This window comes from Canis lupus, chromosome 5 (genome assembly GCF_003254725.2).
Source record: "Canis lupus dingo isolate Sandy chromosome 5, ASM325472v2, whole genome shotgun sequence".
Classification (NCBI taxonomy): Eukaryota; Metazoa; Chordata; class Mammalia; order Carnivora; family Canidae; genus Canis; species Canis lupus.
Window position 1 is genome coordinate 10,982,641 of NC_064247.1, and position 23,478 is coordinate 11,006,118.

The 23,478-nt window shown below is 47.5% G+C and overlaps 1 protein-coding gene across 6 annotated transcripts in view; it reads right to left on the reverse strand.

Moving 5' to 3' along the window:
- GRAMD1B (GRAM domain containing 1B) overlaps positions 1–23,478 on the reverse strand; it is a 236,148-nt gene that overhangs the window by 162,262 nt on the left and 50,408 nt on the right. For 2 of the 6 annotated variants that reach the window (XM_025465167.3, XM_049109830.1), the window contains exon 1: positions 5,128–5,516. The exons of 1 other annotated variant lie outside the window; for it this stretch is intronic. In XM_025465167.3, coding sequence (XP_025320952.1) covers positions 5,128–5,501 — 374 coding nt within the window. In that variant the 5' untranslated portion in view covers positions 5,502–5,516. Of the gene's footprint in view, positions 1–472; positions 4,878–5,127; positions 8,994–17,238; positions 17,567–23,478 lie in introns of those variants that run through there. 3 more of the 6 variants (XM_025465175.3, XM_049109837.1, XM_049109845.1) reach the window with 3 other exon arrangements.

Here is a 23,478-nt window from a genome sequence, read left to right on the forward strand (position 1 = left end):
CTCGGTGCAGTTTCTGACTTTTCAACAGAATCTGGCAGGTCAAGAGAGTTTTTGGGGTTTTTTAAAAGATTTTGTTTATTTATTTGACAGAGAGGAAGAGACAACCAGTGCACAAGCAGGGGGAGCTGCAGAGGGAGAAGCAGGCTACCCACTGAGCGGGGAGCCCGATCGATCCGAGCTTGATCCTAGGACCCCGGGATCACAACCTGAGCCGAAGGCAGTTGCTCAACTGGCTGAGTCACCCAGGCACCCCTCAAGAGAGAGTTTTGAAAAATTGCCACAACCAGTGACAGCCAAGGAATGCAGGGGGACGTACAGGCACTAATTCCAAAAGCTTGTCCCATCCACTTCGGACTCTGTTGTTCAGGGAGCTCAGAGGACAATGCGGCCAGAACTAACTAACCAACTAAATATATATATATATATATTTTTTTTTAATTACCATCTTATGTTAAATGGTGGCAAAGACAACGATTCCCAGCCAGAGTGCTGCAAGAACAAAGCAGGGCTCAGGCCCCTACCTCACCACCCAGTTCACACAGGGCACGGCTCAGCATCAATCCCAGGTTCTAGAACCTATAGCAGCTCCTCCGTGAGCTGAATCCTCTTTGTTTACTGAGCACACGGTCAATGGGATCTCAACGCATTGCTGTTGACTGACTGATAAACTCAAGCTCAAACCCTTCAGCATAAATCTGTCAGCCCATCAGTTCACCACCCTGTTTTCCACATCCTTCATCGAGACCATTCGTGGTCATCCGTTCCCATCTTCAAGCCAACAATCCACCCCCTACCCCAACCCCGTGCTGCTTTTGCCAAGCATCTGGTCTCCATTCAAAACTCTGCTCTTAGAGCACCTGGGTGGCCCAGGGGTTAAGTATCTGCCTTTGGCTCAGGTCCTGATCCTGGAGTCCTGGGATTGAGTCCCACATCAGATTCCCCACAGGGAGCCTGCCTCTCTGCCTCTCTCTCTGTGTCTCTCATGAATAAATAAATAAAATCTTAAAAAAAAAAAAAAAACCCTGTTCTTGGGGCACATGGGTGGCTCAGTTGGTTGAGTGGCCAACTCTTGATTTTGGCTCGGGTCATGATCTCAGGGTCATGGGACTGAGCTCCACGTGAGGCTCCATGCTCAGCAGGAAGTCTGCTTGAGATTCTTTCTCCCGTGCCCTCTACCCATCCCCCTGCTCACATTTGCTCTCTCTCAAATAAATATATGAACTTTTAAAACAAAAGAAAATTTGAAACACCTACTGCTCTCCACAGTAAGCAGAGGCATGCCTGCATGGGCCAGCATGATGAGGAACAGGAGCACTGAGGTTGATTTATAAAGGGTGTGGGTTTCCTTTTGGGGTCACGAAAATGCTCTCTGAAATTGACTGCAGTGAAGATTATGCATATCCAGGAATATGCTAAAAACCACTGAATTTTATACTTTAAATGACTGAATGGTTGGTATGTTACATAAATTATATCTCAATAAAGCTGTCATGGGGGAAAAAGAAAACCTCAGCTCTAAACTCAGCTCCTCCAGGAAATTTTGACTTATGAATTAAAGATACTTCCATTCCAAACAGTAGAGAAAAAAAGAATCATTCTTACACTCATTTTTTATTTATTTGTCAACAAACATGTATCAATCACCACAGACGGCCAAGCACAGTGCTAGACAGTGAGGATACGAAGATGAACCAGACGAAGCTGGGCATGCATTATTTCAGTACCGCACCCCAAGGCCCTTGGTTCTCCAAACCATCTTCCCCACTTCTTTCTTCCTAGGATTTTTTTTTTAAGATTTTATTTATATATTCATGAGAGCCACAGAGAGAGAGAGAGGCAGAGACACGGGCAGAGGGAGAAGCAGGCTCCCTGCAGGGAGCCTGACATGGGACTGGATCCCAGGACCCCAGGATCACGCCCTGAGCCAGAGGCAGACGCTCAACCACTGAGCCTCCCAGGTGCTCCTCTCAATCCTTTCCGCGTTTAACTTCGTGCAGTTAAAATCCACAGCCCCTTGCTTTCTATGGCACCAGACCCTGGAGGCCTGAAAGGGGCTTTTCTCCCCTGCACAGAGGTCGACTCGGAGTGGGGAGTGTGGAGAGGAAGGAAGGCCAGCAGGCCGGGCCTGGGATGCTGATGCCCCGGCTAAACCAGCCCAGAGCAGAGCAGTTTGCCAATCCTGTAACGCGTGAGGAGTCCCAGGTGCGGCTGGAAAACGTTTGCACGTGTATTACTCCTGAGACACGTCTCCCTTTCCATGATGAAGATGACGCACACAGAGCATGACTGAAGTGAGGTATCCAAGGTCCCACACCCACTACACGACAGAACTTAAATTTAAACTGAAATCTTGGGGCAGCCCGGGTGGCTCAGAGATTTGGCGCCTGCCTTGGGCCCAGGGCGTGACCCTGGAGACCCGGGGTCGAGTCCCACGTCAGGCTCCCTGCATGGAGCCTGCTTCTCCCTCTCTGCCTCTCTCTCTCTGCCTGTGTCTCTGCCTCTCTCTATCTCTCATGAATAAATAAATAAGATCTTTAAAAAAAAAATAAACTGAAATCTTCTGGCTTCACGTCCAATATTCTTTCTGGTCTGCTGCCTCCGAACGCCAGCTCCTTCTCAGGCAAACTTCCTGGGCATCTACAAGCATCTACTCGCTCGACTGCTTCTTTTCCCTCCATGCAGCCTTTCATTCCTAAGGCCTCCCCACGATGGGGTTTTATCTTTGCGGAGATCCGGAGAGATTCCAACAGGAGGCAGCGTAAGTGGGTAAGAGACGATATGGGAGTCAGACCAATTTGGGTTTGAATCCAGAGTCTGCCTTTATTACACACACACACACACACACACACACACACTCTTCTCAGCCAGCAAGCCATCATTTAAAAGACTGCTTTCATCTACACCTAGAGGGTGAAAATCCTTCCTGATTTTAAGAATACTGAAGATTCTATGGCATCCTTGGACAACTCTCAAAACCAAGAAAACCTTTCTTAATTCTAACCAAATCCACCCCCATCCTCACCCTGGCCGCAATGCAAGACTCTTCCCCATATTCTGTCCTCAATATGTGTGCTGAATCCCCAAACCAAAACGGGGTCTCTATTAGGGTCTCTCGCATTTCAGGGGAGGCTCTCTATGAGGGCCTCTCGCATTTGAGAGGAAAGCTGACAACCCATGATGAACTATGTTTTTTAATTTTTTTTATTGGAGTTCAATTTGCCAACATATAGCATAACACCCAGTGCTTTGATAGGGATTGCACTGAATTCAAGATTAGCTCCTGGCTGGCTCAGCTGGTAGAGTCTGGTTGTGACGTCGGGCCCCACACTAGGCATAGAGATTACCTTAAAAAAGAAGAAGAAGGGGGGGCACCTGGGTGGCTCAGTGGTTGAGCATCTCCCTTTGGCTCAAGTCCTGACCCGTGGGGTCCTGGGACTAAGTCCCACATCAGGCTCCCCACAGGAAGCCTACTTCTCCTTCTGGCTATGTCTCTGCCTCTCTGTGTCTCTAGTGAATAAATAAAATCTTAAAAGAAGGAGAAGAAAAAGGAAGAAGAGAAGAAATTTAAAAATAAGCTTGCTCCTCTTCTCTCGACTCTGTGGAAAAGGCAGCAGGATGGGGCACCAGACAGAAAGAATTATCCTCAGGTCCACAAAAAACTACATCCGCACTTGAAAGTAGAACCACTTCCAGTTAAAGGAAAAGAGATTGTGGAAAGCTTATCATAACCCCACCAATTCCTCAGTGTCCCCTCAAAGAGACAAGGCCTACTTCTTTCTTCTTCTTCTTCTTCTTTTTTTTTTTTGTAACCTCTGCACCCAATGTGGTGCTCACACGACCCTGAAGAGACCAAGAGCCACAGGTTCTCCCCACTGAGCCAGCCTGGTGCCACCACCCTGCTTCTTTTGCCTTTGTCCATACTGTTCCTCTTTCCTGATCTCATGCCCCCGGCCTCATACTTTTCCTGCTGTTTTCTACCACCTGTCTGTATTGGTCAGTTTGAGACTCTCTTTCAGCATCTTTCTATTTTCCAATGGCTCCACCTCCTCCAGAGGAGTGAAACTCACTTGTCTCAATTGGTCACACGAGTCTCCACCCATCCTCCTCCTACAACTTGGCACCTCCTTTTTCTACCCAGTCCTCCCTGCTCGCCCTCCAGGACCCCATCAACATTAGCCGGTACCAGATGGAGCTCAGGAGAACATTCAATAAACACTGGTTGAATTGATGTGGATGAAACAGGACAGGCTGGGAGGAGGAGTCCTGGGCAAGGTGGCCAATCCTTCAGCTGCCCAAAGAAGGGTGCCAACCTCCCTTAAGAGATAGAACTCTGGAGTGTCTAAAGGAGCAGAGTCCATGGTATCAAAGAGCCTGTAAGGATCCCTCTCCCTGCAACCAGGCGGTGGATTTGGCTCCAACACACCTCCTAGCCAAGGCTGTATGGACCTGCCCTATGGTTTTCTACGCTGGGTGACAGGACAACTTCTCCCACTATTCAGATGCCACACTAACCCAGGGGAAAAAAAAGGGGAGGAGCTGCCACAAACCACAGCAGCTCTAGAAGTCCGAAGACTCTCTGTAGTAGGAAATGAGCCTCTCTCAACCTGCATGTTCCAGCAGGTGCACTCCACGTGTGGGCCAGGACAGGCAAGCTGGTTGTGGCCACGATAACATAAAAACTGAAGCGGAGTTCAGCGGTGTAAGTGTAGGGTGGAGGCGCCCCTTAACCTCTCTCGGCTTCGGTTGTGTCCACGTCTTAAACGGGAACAACAGTGGTGCCTAGCGCAGAGTTTTCCTGATGCCCGGCGCGGGCTGTAGGGACCTGCCCGGGTTAAGGACCCAACAGATGCGAGCTGCCAAGGGCTTTCCTGTTCATTCTGCAGAGAGGATGGAATGAGATGGAAAGCGGCGGGCAGCCCCACGGGGAGGGAGTCGCAGGCCCCCAGCCCAGGCCCCCGCCCCGGCCCCGGCCCCGGCCCCGGAGGGGGGCGGAGGGCGACACGCGCAGCAGCCGCGAGGGCGCCCCCGCTGCCCGCCGAGGTGGGGGCCCGGACGCCCCCCGGGGGCCGGGGCGGGGGCTGCAGGCGCGGGCGGGGGGGGGGGGGCAGGGGCGGCGCGGGGACGTACCTGCTCTCACTGCACTCCTTCCGCTCCCTCACCCTGAGCCACTTGCGGAGGAGGAAGCGCTTTCGGCGCGGAGACGCGCTGGGTGTGGAGCAGTTGGACCACGGGGTGTCCTCGTCGCTGGAGGGCGTGATCTCGATGGACGGCAGCTGCAGGAACTCCTTGCCCGGGGCCAGGACGCCGGGCAGCTCCCGCGCCAGCCCGGCCTCCAGGCTCTGCTCCTGCACGTTCTTCGTGCGGCGCATCTTGAAGCGCCGGCGGCGGAGCGTGGGGGTCGACGAGCTGGACCAGAGCGGGCCGCCCTCGGGCGCGCCCTGGGGCGCGGGCACCTGCAGGGCGGGCGGCTGCAGGTTCTCCAGCATGTTGGCCGCCGGCATGGGGTCCGCGCTCCGGGCCGCTCCCGGGGGCGCCCTCGCCGCCCGAGCCGCGCGGGGGGCAGGCCCGGCTCCCGGGGCGCCGCGGGGCAACTTTCCGGGGCGCGCCCCCCTCCCGGCCGCCCTCCGGGGCTCCCGCGGCGCCCGCTTGTTTTCCTCGCGCGCTCTCCCGGCGCTGGCGTCTTCGCCTCGGGGCTCGGCGGGGCTCGGCGGGGCTCGGCGGGGCCCCAGGGGCGGCTCGGCGCGCTCTCAGCGGCTCGCGGTCGGCCGCCCGGGCTGCGGAGCCGGCGTGGCGCTGCAGGGAGGCGGAGGGCGGGAGGCGGGGGGCGGGGGGCGGGGGGAGAGAGAGGAAGCGAGACACTGGATAAAAACAGAAACAAAAAAGCAGGAGGGGGGAGCCGAGGGAGGGGAGGGGAGGTCACTTCTGTCCAGAAGGGGCACGCACGGCAGCGACGGCCGGGGCAGCCGAGCGCGGAGCCCCTTGGGGAGGGACTCTACCTCCGCGCACCGGCTGCTCCAATCAGCCTAATGAAACAGGATCACAAACCAAACTTTCTCAAAGCACCGATTGGCCAGGCAAGCTCCCATTAGTCGAACGCCCAGCTTTTTCTTTGGGGGAAGGGAGGAATCAGGAATTCAGTCCTCACTCCCCAAGGCCACCCAAGACCCAGGGTTGAGGGGAAAGCAGGGGGCTTTTCATTTTCAGCAGGATGTCTTCGAAGAAAAAGTGCTTTCTTTGAATGGTTTGGGAGGGCAGGCAGGTGCACGGGAAGGCTGGGAGTAGTCAGAGCCCCTTCCCCCCTCCCCTTCCCGTAAGGTTCCCTGGAGGCTGCTTCCAAAATGACCAGTTGAGAGGAGAGAAGGGTTCTCTTGTGGAATAAGCTGAGGACAGCGGACATGACTTACGGAGGAAGGACAGACAATAGGATCTGAGAGACACAGGACACACAGGACCAGCAAGGAAACAGGGACTGATCCCTCTCCATCTTGAGCTGCCCTGTCAATACTGTAGCCCCATCCCAAGCACACAATGAAGTTATTGGAAGGTGAGCACCCAGAAGGCAAAGCATCCAGCAAAGCCCCCTGGGAGTTACGTTCCTGGGGGATGATTCAATTCTGCTTCAACCTGCAAGGGGTATGGACTGAGTCACAGAAAGTCTAAGATGTCCCCCAGGTCATGGAACCCGGGAAGTGAATCAGCCCGGGCAGTGTCTGAAGGTAGGCTGACCCACTCACTCCCTAGACCCAAGTACCTCCAGCCCTGAGAGCCTGGCCCGAGAACTGATCCACTTGAACGAGGCATTCTCCACCTGGGACTGAGCCTAAACCAGCCCAGCTTCTAGAGCAGAGGCTGTATGGTCCATTCTCCTCCCTCCCAGTCCAGAGCATAAGCCTCTCCACTAATCGCCTCTCCACAAAGTAGAGTCAGTAGCTTTCAGATAGACCAGGAGGAGCACAGAAGAATGCACCGCTGAATCCACAATTCGATTCGATTTCTTCTCTGCCCCTCTATGGACTCTATGAGTCCAATTTCCAGTGAAGAGCTGATGCCCAGCTTCCCCACCAGCATGGAGGATGCAGGAACATTTCATGAGTGTCCCAAAGCTGAACAAATAGCACATTTCTCAAAGACTACAAGAACTCACTGCAAGAAAATATGTCCCTGCAGGCCAGTGAGACATCAAGTATGACAACTGGCCATGGGTCGGTCCATCACGCCCTGGAATGACCCACGGAGAGGAGCTCAAGGTTTCAGGACATTGCACAATGTCCAAGAGGCCAGGAAACGACGGGAAGTAAGTTTTGCGCTGGGGGACAGAGGTACCGTGGCCGGAAAGCCAAGGCCAGGCCCACCTGTAAATGACTCCCTGGAACATCGGCTCGTCTTATTTCTGACTCTCCACATCCGGCCATTGGCTCCCTCAAAGGTGGTTTGGTATCACTTTTTTAACTCCCGGACATGACACAGAAAGGAGAAACCCCCTTCAGGTGTCCGGCCTGGCAAGGAACAGAATGCTTCTTCCGGCCCCGGGGAATGCTGAGGGCGCATGATGGCAACTCCAAACTTCAGGATACGGAGTTAAGCCCAGGCGCCAGTTGCTCACTGCCCTGGACTTCCTCCAAGGACAAGCGCTTTGCAGGGGATCCAGTAACTTCCCATTGCAAGGAACCTGCCTGTTGAGGAGCCTGCCGAAACAGGAAGCCAAACAACACAAAGCAAACACACAAACACAAACATGATGATCCACAACACAGGGCTAATCGACTTGATGGGTATGGGGGGTGGACTCATAGGGGGACCAGGCCCCCCCCCCAAAGTTGAGCACTCTGAATTTAAATGGATGCCTCCTAGAAGGAATTAAAGTCACCAGGCTCCCTCTTCCCACCCACTGCAGCCGCTTTTCCCACCCACAATAGGATTCTGGACCTAAAATCTAAAAATCCTGGGAGATTTAATCTAAGCCTTGGGCACAGCAGTAGTTGAGAATGATCATTTACATTTCACCCGGCCTGAGGGAAAACCTCCTCCAAACGAAATCTGAAATGGTTTCACTTGGCTGAGCAGCAAGCAGATGCCCAGAGGACCGCAGGTCCCCAGCACTGTCCTTGCATACTGCTGCCTTCTTTCCTTCAAGCCTTTATCCACTAAAACCCCGTTCAAACCACATCCCCCGGCCCCCTGCCACCTGTTTGTCTTTTTTTTTTTTTTTTACCATGGCATGACCCAGTGAGATGATAAAGGGGGAACTGCTTTGAGAAATGAGAGCCCCTAGACGGCGAGCCATCCTTACTGTTAAACAGACAACAAGCGTGTTGAGGGAAGAACCAAGTTTCTCCTCTCTTAGATTCTCTTCGGTATCCTGGGTGTTTTGTGGCATAGTAACCTTTACGCTTCTGTAAAGGACGTCCCTACATACTATTTTATCTTCCCAGTGACCTAGGAGTGAGACAAAACTTTATCCAAGGTCATAGATAAATAATAATCATCTCAAAGACAAAGCCGGAACTTGAACCCAGGTCTTTGGGAGCCCATTGGAGGCCACCGGAATCTCAGCAACCGTATCAGCTCCGGAAAGCAGGGGGGCCCCCGTGGCACCCGAATTTTACCAGCCCTCACTTCGGCTGGGTGTATCACGAAGCTCTAGGCCACTATTCAGTTCCATCCACTGTCTGACAAGTGGGCAAATAGAAGCACAGAATGCTGAAAAATAACTTCCCCAAGCAGCTGGCGGCATGGGGGTTAGGACTTCAAAATCTCAGCCCCTGCATTCCTCTCCCTGCCACTGTCCCACATTTGGCTCCGAGAAGACTCTGTGGTTCTCTCTGGGAAGCTGACCTCACCTCTGGCCTCCCAGACAGGTGGTGGCCAGAACAACCTGGCCTCCCTTCCCCCAGCCGCAGCCAGGCCTCTGACTTTAAATGAAAGGAGCTCATATTACCAAGCAACTGTTGTTTATGCTCAGCTGTTCAGGCTCCCTTTTCCTGCAGACACAAGACACCCAACACCTGTCCATTACTTCTGGAGACCCACTAACTATAGTCTGGTTTTCAGCCAAAACTTCAGGAGGGAACCTAAGTGAAAAATACTAGCTGTGAAGCCAGATTTCTCCTGAGTGCCTATCCCACTGATGTGCAAAGGGCCAGACCCCAGGGACCCACCATCCCAACTGCCCAAGGGGTCCCAGGGGCTGGCAACTCCCAAGAGCCAAGCCAGGAGTGTCCCCCTCAACACTGCTGCCACAATCCAGAGGGTCCCCACCGGCAAGCTTGGGACGAGGGAACTTCCAAACCCAAGGGCTGACCTGTGTACAAGGAAGGGAAAGAAGCAGGCAGCAGGCATGCACCGAGTGGACCCTGTTACTACCAGAGAAGCTGGAAATCGGACAGAAATGTGAATGATGCTGTGGCGCGGGGTTATTATCCTTCTTTAAATGCAAAGTGAAGGATGGGAGGTCCTACCTTCTAGCTCTCCTTGTGCTGCCAGCAAGAGGAAGTGAGTGTAGAGCTCAGTGTGGGAGATTCAGGTTGGATGATAAACATCTATTGAGAGTAAATCCAGTTAGGGACTGGAATGTATGACCAACGATGGGTAGAATGGCTTTCTCTGAACATCTTTAAAGGTAACTGGAGCTTAGTTAAAGGCAGTGGCAGGAAAGAGATGATGTCTTAAAGGCCCAGTCCCCCACCCCCCCACCAAGGATCTGTGAGGCCCCAGATTCTCACTTTAAAAAAAAAAAAGGCAGTTCATTTATGCATCTTGATTACTGGATCCTAAACACCTCCCTGAAACCCATAAACGACTGTAATGTCTTGCATGATGGGACAGAAAATCGGGGACTTGTCACTAGGGTGGTGACAGGACAAGGAGCCAGGAGTGGGGAGACAGGAGCAAGAGGAAGAGCTGGAAAGAAGCTGGGGCCTCACAGACCTGCCATCTGCATTCTGTTCCTTTCAGTAATCCCTACCTCATTTCCCTGAGGAGGTACTAGCTGCCCAAGGCGTCAGGGGAAACTGCACAGGATCTGTGTGGTCAGAGGAGGCCAGAGCGTGCTGGCTGAACAAATCTCAATAAAACCACAGCTGGCCAGCCACCAGGCCCAGCATCTCCTTCTGAGGAAGAGAAAGGAAATGGCACGAGGCCTGCGTGGAGTCTCAGGTCCCTAGGACAGGGCGCTGGCTTGGCCTCTCAGCCACCAGGAATGCCTGAGGTTGGCAAAGCACTTCCGCCAGCCTTTAGCAGGGGTCAGGGTGAACAATGACGCCACCTCGGGAGAAAGACGGTCACCAGATAAGCCTCCCTGGTTTAATTGCTCATCAAAAGGCTTAAGAGTCAAAGAAGACTTTTTTGCACAGCAACATTTGGCTGCCCTGTGCTCTTGACACCGGGATACCAAGGCACAGCAGACATCATCTTCTTGTCCTCTGAGCCTTACAAGGACGGTCTTTGTGCAAACCAAGGCCGGAAGAAACTTCCTGACGTCACCCTATCTGTCTCCTTGCTGTCCTTGCAGGTGGCATGGTCTGAGTATTATGCTGCTTTCCTTGGAAGTGGCAAATGCCATCGGCACTCCAACCTTGTGACGAAGTGCACAGGCCCAAGGCATGCTATCTGAGCTTTAGACCCCTTTCCACCACTCACTAACTGTTTGGTTTGGGAGTAGGTTGCTTAATTTCTCCATCGCAGTCTCCTCACCTGTAAGATCATAGTGATTAATAACATCTCCCCCCTGGGTTGTCGTGGGCACTCAAACAGCATAGGACACTTCGAACAGTGCTTGGCACAGAGTAAGTGGTCTGTAAACGTGAGTCTCTGTTATCCTGAATTAAGTCCCCTGAGGATACCCCCGTGAGGAAGCAGGACTATTCCTGTTGACTTCCAACTCAAGTTTAATTCTACAAGTATCTGTTAAGCTAGAGCACTGTGTGAGGTTCCTTACCAACTGCTAAGAGTGCAGCAAGACAAAGAAGGCGTGGTTTGGGCACTGAAGCACACGGTGGAGCAAGGCAGGATTAATTAAGTGCAAAATATAAGTGAAAAAGAGGTGTGAGAAGTGGGAAGATCGCTACATTTTAACTAGAGGGAAAGAGGTGGTGGAGGCTGGCTCTGTGGACGCATCCGTACCTAAGATAAAGTACGAATTCCAGTAGAAAAGAAGAATAGGGCATTCTGGAATAAAGAAACAGTTGTTTTTTTTTTTAAGATTTTATTTATTTACTCATGAGAGACACACAGAGAGAGGCAGAGACACAGGCAGAGGGAGGAGCAGGCTCTCTGTGGGGAACCCGATGTGGGACTCGATCCCAGGATCCTGGCATCACACCCTGGGCTGAAGGTAGTGCTAAGCCGCTGGCTGCCCATAAAGAAGCAGTTGTAATAAAGGCACTGAGGGGTCAATACTCATGAAGCATTTTTTGAAAATAGGGAGCAGTAAGTTAAGGGCCTATGGAGGGACACAGAGGAGATGAGGCCAAATGAGAATCAGATTGGTAAGTGTTCAAAGTTTAGATTTTATTCTTTAAACAAAGAGATGCTGGGATCCCTGGGTGGCTCAGCGGTTTAAAGCCTGCCTTCGGCTCAGGGCGTGATCCTCCAGGGCATGACCCTGGGGTCCCGGGATCGAGTCCTGCATCGGGATCCCTGCATGGAGCCTGCTTCTCTCTCTGCCTGTGTCTCTGCTTCCCTCTCTGTATGTCTCTCATGAATAAATAAAAATCTTTAAAAAAATAAAAATGCTATTCAAATTTTTTGTTTGTTGCAGGGGGAATGATATTATCAACCTGTGTTTGAAGACCATCAGTTCTAGGGACTGTGAAATATGTAGTGGAGGAACAAAATATGGGACACACAGAGTCCAATCTGGAGGCTCGTATTCAGTGTTTCATATTTTTGGAATATCGGCTATACACACGGCAAAGAGTTCAGGTAAAAGATGGGGGAAAATCTGAAATAGGGCAGGAGAAAAATGTGGAATAAGAAGAGGCGGACAAGGAAAAGAGGAAAAGAAAAGCCCTGTGAAGATCTATTCGTAGACATAGATTGGAGGAAAACCAAGAATGAGGGATGATTCGGAAGTAAAGGGGAGGAAAGGTGCCAACATTTATTGAATGCCTACTGAAAGCCAGGCGCTGGGGCTAAGTGTTCGCACACAAAATCCCATGTAACCCTCTCAGCCACCCCGAGAAAGAGATTTCAAAACTCCATTTTAGGATGATGAGAGATTTTAAAAGGCGACTTGCCCAAGTTCACCCAGCTAGCAAGTAGAGGATGGGCACACCTTTCAGCTAGGGTCTCTCTACTGGAAAACTCATGGTTTTTTTCAACTACGCCACACATTTCAGAAAGATAAATGATGCCAAAGGCTATAATGAAGTCAGGCAGGGGAAAGACTGAGATAATTCCATTAGATTTTATAATTAGGTCACTGGTGATCTCCAAGAGAAAAACTGCAGTGGAGCAGCCAGAGAAGAAATGCTATGGGCAGAAGTTCAAGAGTGAGTAGAGGAAGTATGAATGGAGGCTTGCAAAGTTACACCACTTCTTCCAGAAATTAGGCAGTGAAGCAAGTGAGTGACATCTAATTTTTTAAAAGATTTTATTTTATTTTGAGAGAGTGCAAGAGGGGAGAGGGGCAGAGGGAGGGGGAGAGGGAATCTCAAGCAAACTCCGTGCTAAGCACAGAGCCCGACACAGGACTCAGTCCCACAACCCTGAGATCACAACCTGAGCCAAAATCAAGAGCCAGACATCTTCCTAACTGACTGAAACACCCAGGTGTCCCAATATCTATTCATTTTTAAATAGTCATTGAGCATCTACTGTGTTAAACATTCTTCTAGGACCTTCATCTGGACTGTGAAAAAGCAGTGTGTGTGTGTGTGTGTGTGTGTGTGTGTGTGTGTGTGAGAGAGAGAGAGAGAGAGAGAGAGAGAGAGAGGTGGAGTGGGGGACATTTAGGGCATAGGGATATCGAGTTTTTTTCCTTTTAATTTGTGTGTATTTGTGTTGTATTGTTGGTAGATGCTACGTTTCAGAGGAACAAAACGTGACTACGATTATGCCATTGAAGACAGAGTTCAGCCTGTATCTGCTAAGAAAACCGAAGCATGGTAGAGTACCTGGTAATCTAGCAAATCAATCAAAAAGCATTAATATGCCCAGACTCTAAGCATTCCACAATACTGGGTACTGTGAAGGCCTCCTGAAAAGTTTCTACGAAACCATTTATTCTGAAACATGATTTTTGAACACCTATCAGAGATGACACTGGCCTCCATTGCTTCAAACCTTGGGCGGGAGAGGAGAGCAGAAAACCAATCCAAGAACTACAGTTTGGTAAGAAAAGCCACTTCAGTAGAGGCATGTGTCAAATGCAGTGTGAACCCAGAGGAGAGAGAGATCTTGATCCAGAGAGATCTTCGTGGGGGAGACAGTACCTACCCAAGGTTGAAGGTCAGCAGAGGACCTTTCCAGGTAGAGGAAGGACATGCTTCTAGACAGAGAGGCCACACATGCAAAGACACTGAGGTATGAAAGGGAGCGAGGTATATATATTTTAAAGATTTCAGTTTTTATTCATTTACTTCAGAAAGAGAGAGAGAGAGAGAGAGAAGCAGACTCTTTGCTGAGCACAGAGCCGGATGCAGGGCTCAATCCCAGGACCCAGAGATCACCACCTGAGCTGAAATCTATAGCGGGACACTCAAACAAACCCAGGCACCCGGAGAGCATGGTATATTCTTGAAATTACAAAAGAACAGTTTGGATCATAATGTTCAGTTGGGTGAGGGCTGAGAACAAGAGAATGTATCTACTATAAATCTTCCTTCATTCACCCATCCAAACATGTTTATTGGGTACACTGTGTTCTGGATGCCTGGAAAACAGGGACTCACAAAAGCAAGTCTGTGCCCTGAGGGAGTTTACATCGTGGTGATCACAAAATTCTGGAATGATGGAACGGAGATTTCCAAGAAAGAACCCATCATTTTATCTCCACTGTTTCTTCTGCTCGAGATAATAGGAAACAGACACAGGCAGGTTACAGACTTTTACTGAAATTCCATATCAAAAAGGCAAAGCTTCACAGATAATAAATGGCTTTGCAAACAAAGACCCAGAGACTCAAAGAGCTAGAAGCTTAACTCAGTGAGAAAGGCTCCAAAGGTAGGAAAGGATTCCTTTCAAGTGCTAAAGCAACCCCTGTAGGCTTTTATTTCTGACAAGAATTCCGGCCATTTCACTTGCCCTAAGTCAGAAGATAACCCCTTTTACAGACAAGCAAACCAAGACTCAGAGAGTAGAGGCGTTTGCACACTGCGCTGCAAATTTGTCCCAGGGTTGAACGGAACTGTGGTAACTTCCTTGAGACACAAATGTTGAAATTGTAAAACTTGCTTAGTTCTGATGGGAAACAATGGCCTGTTTGCCAAGCATCAGTTGGATACTAGCCTTTACATACCATCTCACCCAAAAAATTTAGAATCGTTTTCTTAGGACTCCAAAAAGGAGTTGAAGAAGGTGGGGGCTCAGTGGAGGATTTTCAGTGGCAGCCCCTGTAATCTGGCTTTTCACAACCATCCCCACTGCACCCTGAGTTGTTGATCTTTCTGCAAGGAATGTATCTGGAGGGAGTAACTGTAAATAATTAATTCCTGTAAAATTCTGCATTTACTGTGAGCTCTTGCCTTACTGAAAGTCACACTGTCAGGTGTTCCCACTTTTCAGGAATAGCCCGTTTGTTTCTCCAGCTGTACTCTGCCCTCAAGCTGTCCCCAGTGGCAGGCGTCCCCTGGGCTTGCATTCCACCCCCCAACCCTTCTTCTAAGTTGCTGACACTCTGGACCACTGCCCTCATAATTCGCCTCAATTCAGTGACTGCGCGGTATTTTACATGCCCTGAAATTGAGATCTGGGGATTGGTTACGCTGGGTGAGCTCTACACTCTATTGTAGCTCTAGAGTCTATGAACTAGAAAGGTCTACTTTGCTTTAAGCAATCCTAGTGTATGAAAACACAAATTTTTAAAATGTACACATCAGAATGGTCATTCATATATAAATCATTTGTTTTATTTTTTTAAAAAGATTTTATTTATTCATGAGAGACACAAAGAGGCAGAGACACAAGCAGAGGGAGAAGCAGGCTCCCTGCGGGGAGCCCGATGTGGGACTCCATCCCAGGACCCCAGGATCATGCCCTGAGCCGAAGGCACATGCTCAACAGCTGAGCCCCCCAGGCGTCCCAAATCATTTGTTTTTACAAAAGGAACCCATTCAAATAGATTGTTTCTTTACATGTGCAAACATTTTTATTCAATTAATAAATGAGTAAGGCACATTCTAGGAGGAAGCCACCTGCTAAGTAACTTGATAGTGTCCAAATAAACATAAAACATGTCCCTGAATGTTGAATGGCTTTGTTTCTCCCTATATCCAGGAAAAGAATGAGCCCAATTTCCCATATCCTCAATCACTCCCCTGAAGTAATCTGGTACTTTTGGAAGACATATATTAACTCCGTCTGACAGCTGGAAAATGTATGAGCCCTAAAGCTTCCTGAGGGCATCGAATTGTAGGCATGCAAGAAACATTAGAAATTTAGTCCAATTTCATTAGATATTTGATCTGTCCTTCCTCTACCCCATCCCACCCAGGTTCACAGCTGAGAAACTGAGGCTCTGACAAGAGAAATCTTGGACCAGGTCACAAGGCTGAAATTGAAAATGCTTTTTGTAAATCAAACATCTTTTAGCCATATTTTACCTTGATCATTTCTGGTATAGATTTTAGAGGTAGCATTTTTACTTCTAAGAAGAATGAAAAAACAAATTGCTCTAAGGAGTCCAAATGCTCATTCTGCTTTTGTCTCCACCCATCTCTTATGAGGGAATGCGTCTCATTCCCTCATAAGCCCACACACAGCAAGGAGTTAATGAAATACCTTGATAGAACTAATTCCAACATGTGGATGTGGAGATCTGCACAAAAAATGTAATAGAACAGTTCTTTTGGAAAGCTTTTGGAAAGGCCTCTGGGCTTACACAAAGGGAGTTCCTTATGTGGGGAGTTTCCCAAATGCATTTTACATATTACCTGATTTACACACAACTTTGCAACACCACCACTTAATAAAAGGATATCCCTAAATAATCAATTTATAGGCTCATACCCTTGGGGTTCAAAGCCAATATATAAGAATGAGGACTTGCACCAAATACAAAATCAACCAAGTGTAGATTAGGAATGTTCCAGGGTCCTAAAGATTTTCCGATTCACCTAGGATTTCTTGAGCCAAGCACTGTCTTTTCTCCAGAGGCCTTTGAAACATCCAACGAGTTAAGTGCCCTTTTTTCCATGTTAGCAATAGAGGAAACTGAGGCCCAGAGAGATTAAGAATTTTAAGTGTCAAGATGGGATTCAAACTCAGGGATTCTGAATGCAAAACCAGTGTTTTCTCCACTCTATCATATTACTCCATTTTGACTTTTTTATAAGAGTTTTTTTAAAAGACGGATTTATTTACTTACTTATTTACTTATTTATTTATATGCCAGCACACGCACACACACAAGCAAAGGGATCGGCAGGCAGGAGAGGGAGTAGCAGACTCCCCACTGAGCAGGGAGCCCGAAGCAGGGCTGGATCCCAAGACCCTGAGATCACGACCTGAGCCGAAGGCATATGCTTATTGAACTGAGCCACCCAGGAGCTCCTCCATTTCAACTTCTTATAACAATATATCTTTCCAGTCACCATTCAAGCTGGTTGTGTCATTTTTTTAAATGAAGCCTTTGACCTGATTTGCAATTTGGTCAACAGATTAATATTTGGGATTGCCATTCTGCAAACCAATCACTTCGTTTCCCTGTTTAATTCAGTTTCTATTTGTGTCCTAGCTAAAATATGCCGCCAAGTCAACAGCCATTCCCTTGGGGGTTCCTGTTGAATTCTAAATATTTTTCAAAGAAATGATATCCCAAATATTAAGCAGAGCTTACTTTCTAGATATACATAGTTTTTAAAAGTTTATTTATTTATTTAGTAATCTTTACACCCAGCGTGGGGCTTGAACTCACAACCCCGAAATCAAGAGTCGGATGCTTTTTAGCCTGAGTCAGACAGGCAAGAACTATTTTTAATGGCATGCTCAGGCCACATACGCAGCTTCATATTTGCAACCAGTAACATCAGTATAGCCCTCATTCCTAATTTGTCCCCAAATGTTTCTAATACCTCTTACCTGTTAAGAAGTCTACCTGTCCATCTGAGGTAAGTTAGCAGAGATCTCCAAGTGCTGGAGCCCAGCAACTCCTGTAATTGAGGGTTGTCTGCAGGAAGGTCCTACCTCCCCCAAGCACACGGAGGCGGAGGGGACAGTGGGCCTCTCACGAGGGGGGGCAGCCCGAGTTTCCACTAACCTGGGTTGCTTTGAATGAGCCTTGCCACCCCCTGCTGAAATGGTCACTTACTAAAACACCCTTGGAAGCCCCTTCTCTGTGGTCTTCAGGTTCTAATTTAGCTTCCAAAGGTAAATCTGACTTGTTTTCGGGATATAGTAAGGCACTGGCTTAAATCTTGCTGGCCAGAGCAAAGTCTCCGTTCTTGAAGGCTTGCTCACGTGGTCTCCTTCTGTGCAAGTTCACCCTTGCCTCCTTGGACCTTGGAACCAGGACATTAAGCTCCATCTTCAGCATAATAAAATCTCCCCGGCTTCACTCAAAGAACAGCCAGTCAGCACTCCTTGGTCCCACTGTCCTTCAGGCAGAGCCTAGGATACTAGGATACCAAAACTAGGTGACTGCCCTGCCTCTGTCTCCCTCCCACCACCATCTCTCTCTCTCTCTCTCTGTCTCTGTCTCTCTGTCTCTGTCTGTCTGTCTCTCTCTCACACACACACCATTCTTTTTTTTTTCACACATACCATTCTTAAAGATTCCCCTACTTCCTTCAGTGACCAGACACTGTTACTTCAAAAATAAATGGCGAGTTCCCCATCAATGGAGGTATTCAAGCAGAGACTGAACCTGCTGGGGACATTCTCACATTGAGGTAGAGACCAGATGACCTTAGAGGGCATTTTCAGGTCTAAAGTTCAAGCAGATTCCAAGGTTCTGTAGCAAGTCTGCACATATTCTTGGCTTCCCCATTGCCCCTTGTGGCTTATATTCTCCTTTGAGAATGTCCTCCATATTCATTTAAATCAATCCTTACAAGTACTTAAAAAAAAAAAACCTTGCAGGGTGCCTGGGTGGTGCTGTCCATTAAGTGACCAACTCTTGGTTTCAGCTCATGTCATGATATCAGGGTTGTGATCTCAAGGTCATGATCTCAGGGTCGTGATCTTGGAGTCATAGGCTGTAGCCCTGCATGGGGGTGGGAATTCTCTTTCTCCCTCTCCCTCTACCCTGCCTCCCACTCTCTCTCTCTCATGCTTTCTCTCTAAAATAAATCTTTAGAAACAAAAACAACCTTGGAGCAGTTTACCCACTCTGCTTTTCAACACATCATTATCGTCTTGTATCATAATTATTGATGTGCATTTCCTACCTCCCCTCAGACTGTAACTGCCATCTGGGCAAGATATATGCCCCACTCATCTTTGTCAGCCTGTTATAGAGCTTGCTGCCTCATACAGGATATATGCTCCATAAACATGTGTGAATGAATAAATGATGGGGGGGAGGGCGGGTAAGCCAGGAAGGCAACACAGGTTTGAAGGAAGCTAAGGCAATTCGTTTCCCAGCTCCTAGCTCTCTGGAGATTGCTACTCCACTGCAAAACCCTTCTGGAGAGGCAAAGGCTGAAGAACATCATTGGTCTCGGCCCGGCAGGATCCCTAGAGACAGCTCTGAATATAGTCATAATTTCCCTGAGATTATCACGTCACACCCACTACATCATAGAAGAGGTCTCAGGAGAAGTCACCTGGAACTATATTGCTCTTTGCCCAGGACAGTCATTCCTGATTAATTAAAAGCTCAGGTTTCTTAGGTAAGAGGGTTTGGACTATGGATCCTTGGGGAGCAATGAAAGAACAGAACAAGAATGCATTTGGAAACAGCTGCTTACCTACCCACTCTTAACACCCCGGGTTGAGCTTAATCAATCCTCTTTCTCTTATTGGTGATGGCCTCCGTTTAACCATCCCTGAGAGGAGAGAGTTCATCCTACACTCTTTTGAAACCCAGGCTGACTTGAGTTTGGGTGCTCCCCAACACTCGAGAACATTACCATCCCCTTCCATCATTTCCTGCCCAGAGGATGTCTGCCAATCCTGATTATAAGGCTGACATGAAGCCATCATTTATTCTTCCCCCAAATGTCTGTTTATTTGAGTTTCGAAGCAGACACATGCCTCAGAGGAAGCCAAGCCCCACATTTCATAAATAAGACCAAGCTCAAGAAGTGCCTACCCTGTGACTGCCTTTGTTAGCTTGTTTGCTGAGCTACAAAAGATGAAGTCGATCCATTAACTGGGGGAGAGCTGAGCCCAGAAACACATTACCATGACTTTTGAAAAAAAAATGAGCCTTATTTCAAGAACAGTTTTAGATTTACAGAAGTTACCACACACACTTCTAAAAGCTAAACTAAAAAAAAATAAAAAAATAAAAAATAAATAAAAAAATAAAAAATAAAAGCTAAACTACTCCATCCTTCCTGTTACTGTTTTACTAACAGCACCCTCTTATGTCCTACCTCAGGACCATCGCACATTGTCAAAATATTTCATTTTCCATTTTGCTGGCACTAAGTACCTCATATGGGTAAGTGGTTGGCTCAGGTCCAGAAACAAGTTACTTGTTTTCTGAGGGGAGATGTTTTAAAGAACAAACTTACATACCCAGGTTCTATACTGAAGGTAGAAAGACAATTTGATTTAAATTAGATCAATAGCTGAGCACAATCATAGTAAGACTAGTTAACATTTATTGCACACTTACTAAGAATCAGGCTCCATCCCAATTAGTCCTCACATCGACCCAATGAATTAGCCGTTATCCACGTTTCCAAATGAGGAAAAAAATGAGGTTCAGAGAGGTCATTCAAGGACACACAGCTAGGGGCGCCTAGCTGGCTCGGTTGGTGAAGTGCCTGACTCTTGATCTTGGGGTCATGAGTAGAAGCCCTACATTGGGTGTAGAGATTACTCAAAAAATGCATAAATACGTTTCTTTAAAAAGATATACAGTGATCAGCAGCTGGGCTGGAGTTCAAACTAGACAACTGATGTTAGAGTTGATGCTCTCCCATGGTTAGCTTGGTCTCCTCTGTGGTATGGAAGGGTTTCAGTCTTAAAAGTCAGCATAATAAGGGCACTGGGTGGCTCAGTGGTTGAGCATCTGCCTTTGGCTCAGGTCGTGATCTCGGGGTCCTGGGATCCAGTTCCGCATCGGGCTGACTGCAGGGAGCCTGCTTCTCCCTCTGCCTGGGTCTCTGTCTCTCTCTGCGTGTCTCTCATGAATAAACAAATAAAATCTTTAAAAAAAAGTCAGCATAACAGTCCTAAGTTGATATCTGACTTGACAGCTCATTCATACACCTAAAATACACAGTTACTGCATGTGCCTTGTACAAAATATCACATACCTTCTTAATATCCACCCCATGATTGGTTTGAAATAAATATAAATTCAGTATGTGCAGATACAAATCTTGGACATATGAATTCCCAAGCTGGCAGACATATTTGCATATCCCTGACATTTACAGCATATTTTTCAATTATATCAAACATGTAATACTCATTTATTTCCTCACTTATGGGAAACGGTATAACCCAGCAATTAAGTGCAAATAAGTATAAGCATTTGGCACGAGAACATCTGTGTTCAAATTCTGGAGCCCCCATGTACTAACAAGTTAATGAATCTCTCAGTGCCTCAGTGGACCCAGGTGCAGAACCAGACTAAGTACCACCTCCTGGGCTTGTCGTGAAAGATAAACAAGATGATACACATAAAGCACTGAGCACACAGTCCCGAGCACACGGTAAACGCTAAGTGAAATCCATGATTGCATTATTTTTATGCCTGTGGTCACGTGCAAAGGCATTGCATGTTCATCACTAGTATAGTAACGGGTATGTAGTAACGGTTCATTACTAGTGTAGTAACGGGATGTCTGGTCGCACTCACACATCACACACACACCACCGAGCACTATAAAAATCTGCTCTACAGAGCGCCACCCACGCTGCATGTATGAAATCCACTGATCATTTCAGTAGCTCCTCACTCACACACAGACACACGTATAACACACACAAACGCACACAGAGATTGGCAAAGACTAAAGTCAATTTAAGAGGTTAAAATACAGGTTTATTTAATTTAAGGCTCTGAAGAAGGGGGGAGGTGGAAAGAGCGACAATTGGTACTGCTGTGATCATTATTGTTACCATTACCACTGGCATGAAAAGGACCTGGCTTTCAGCGTCTCCAATGTCTGTGCTTGTCTTCTCTAAAGGACCCAGAGAACGCTCTACTGCTTCCTTACAATGGGAGTGGTTTTGCCATTCAATTATCATCTCCATCACACTCAACAGAAGTTAAAAGATAGCATTTGGGTCGTCCATTCAAGCAGGTGATCTCTGTATCCCTTTCATTATGGGAGAAGCAACTGGTAAAGTTAATGCAATGTACTGTAACTAATGCCTCATAGATGCCCAAAGCACTACAACCCTAATCCACTTTGAAGACTAACTGTATTCAGAATGCTAGGTTTTATATTAAGCTATATGTTATAGTAAAATCAGCTGCAGGGGAAAATCCTCTTTGAACCAAAGCTAAGCCATTTTTCTTTATTTCTACAACTTAGAAGAGCCTGGTGCACGAGTGAAAAAAAAAAAAAAACCAACAAACGTCAACAATAAGATACCAATTGAACCTCTGGCGGAGCTAGAGCAATGGCAGCTATGTGGATTTTGCACAAAGGCTATGTGGTATGCGTGACATCTAGAACCCTCATGGACATCACAAGGCCAACAAATGAGACCATTCGAAGAAAAAACACTGGGTGCCTGGCTGGCTCGGTTGCTAGAGCATGCAACTCTTAATCTTGGAGTTGTGAGTTGAAGCCCTATGTGTAGAGTTTACTTTAAAAAAAAAGATCTTAATAAGGAACACTAAAAGCTAGCCACAAAGTCACTGCACTACCAATGAAGCATGATAAGAGGTCAGTGGTTATACAGTGACTAACAAGAAAAGAGGGAAACTCCACGTTTTTCTCACTGATCCCTTCCCGTGTGCTTAATGGAACATTAAATTTGTTCTGGATTTCTGAAAAAAAGAATGGGATAGTCCCTGGATTCTTGCAGAAGTTTCCTATATCCCTCCTCCCATAATTATGTTTCCTGATGTTTGTTGATCCATTTTTCTATTCAAGATATCTTTCTATTCAAGATATGTTCTATTCAAGATATGTTGCACTCATGCAATGAGGGAAATGCAGGAAAGGTCAAGGCAGAGTGCCCCATATCTCTCATGTTGACACAATATGCTTTGTTACATTACTCAGAGGGATGAGGGGAATAAAAAGGAGTGACAATAAATAAGCAAGTGTCATTTCTCTCCTTTGCTGGTGTGGATGGCAGGAAACATGTGCCCCACCTTCCAGTAGTAGCAAGATCCCAGGTCTAAGTGAACTCAGGGCAGAGTGAGATATTCCATGCTCCTTTCCAGGCAGGTAATATTCAAGCTCAGGATGGATTCAGTCCAGGGGTGCCTGAGTGGCTCAGTCGGTTGAGCGCTCAACACTTGATTTCAGTTCAGGTCATGATCTCAGGGTTGTGAGATTGAGCCCCACGTTGGGCTCCATGCTCAATGGGGGGGTCTGCTTAAGACTCTTTCCCTCTCCCTCTGGCCTCTTCCCTTGACCCCACTCACACTTGTATGGGTGCGCGCTCTCTCTCTCTCAAATAAATAAGTAAATATTTTTGAAAAAAAAGACAGATTCAACCTAAAAACTCTACTTATAAGGGAAAAAGAGAGTGGATGCAGGTCTTTGAATTTCTTAGCTTACAAAACATACTCAGTTAAGGGGAAAATAGCGTCCACAGGGAATAGGGCTTTCATAGACTAGCACAGACCTATTGCAAAGCCACATGTTGAAATGAAGTGAGAGTCCTACACTAAAACCTTTTGACTTTCCAATCCTAAGATTTTTGTGATTTGGAGGAGGAAGGTTTTCGATTGAGCAGACCTCAGTACAAATCCTAGCTCTGTAGTCACCGCTCTGTGACTTAGCCAAGCTACTTACTTCTCTAGGGTTCCAACTCTTTGTGTACAAAGAGGAAAAATACTACATGCTTCCTGGGTTGCAAAAATTAAGTAATATGCTACAAGTTAACTGCAAACCCTCAACACATTGGTTAGGTTTTGCTTCTTTTTTTTAACAGTAATAGTTATTTTTTATACAAGAGAGATGGTTTATTTAACAGTGAAAAGTTGGTAACCACTAACAGACTAAGGAAATCATG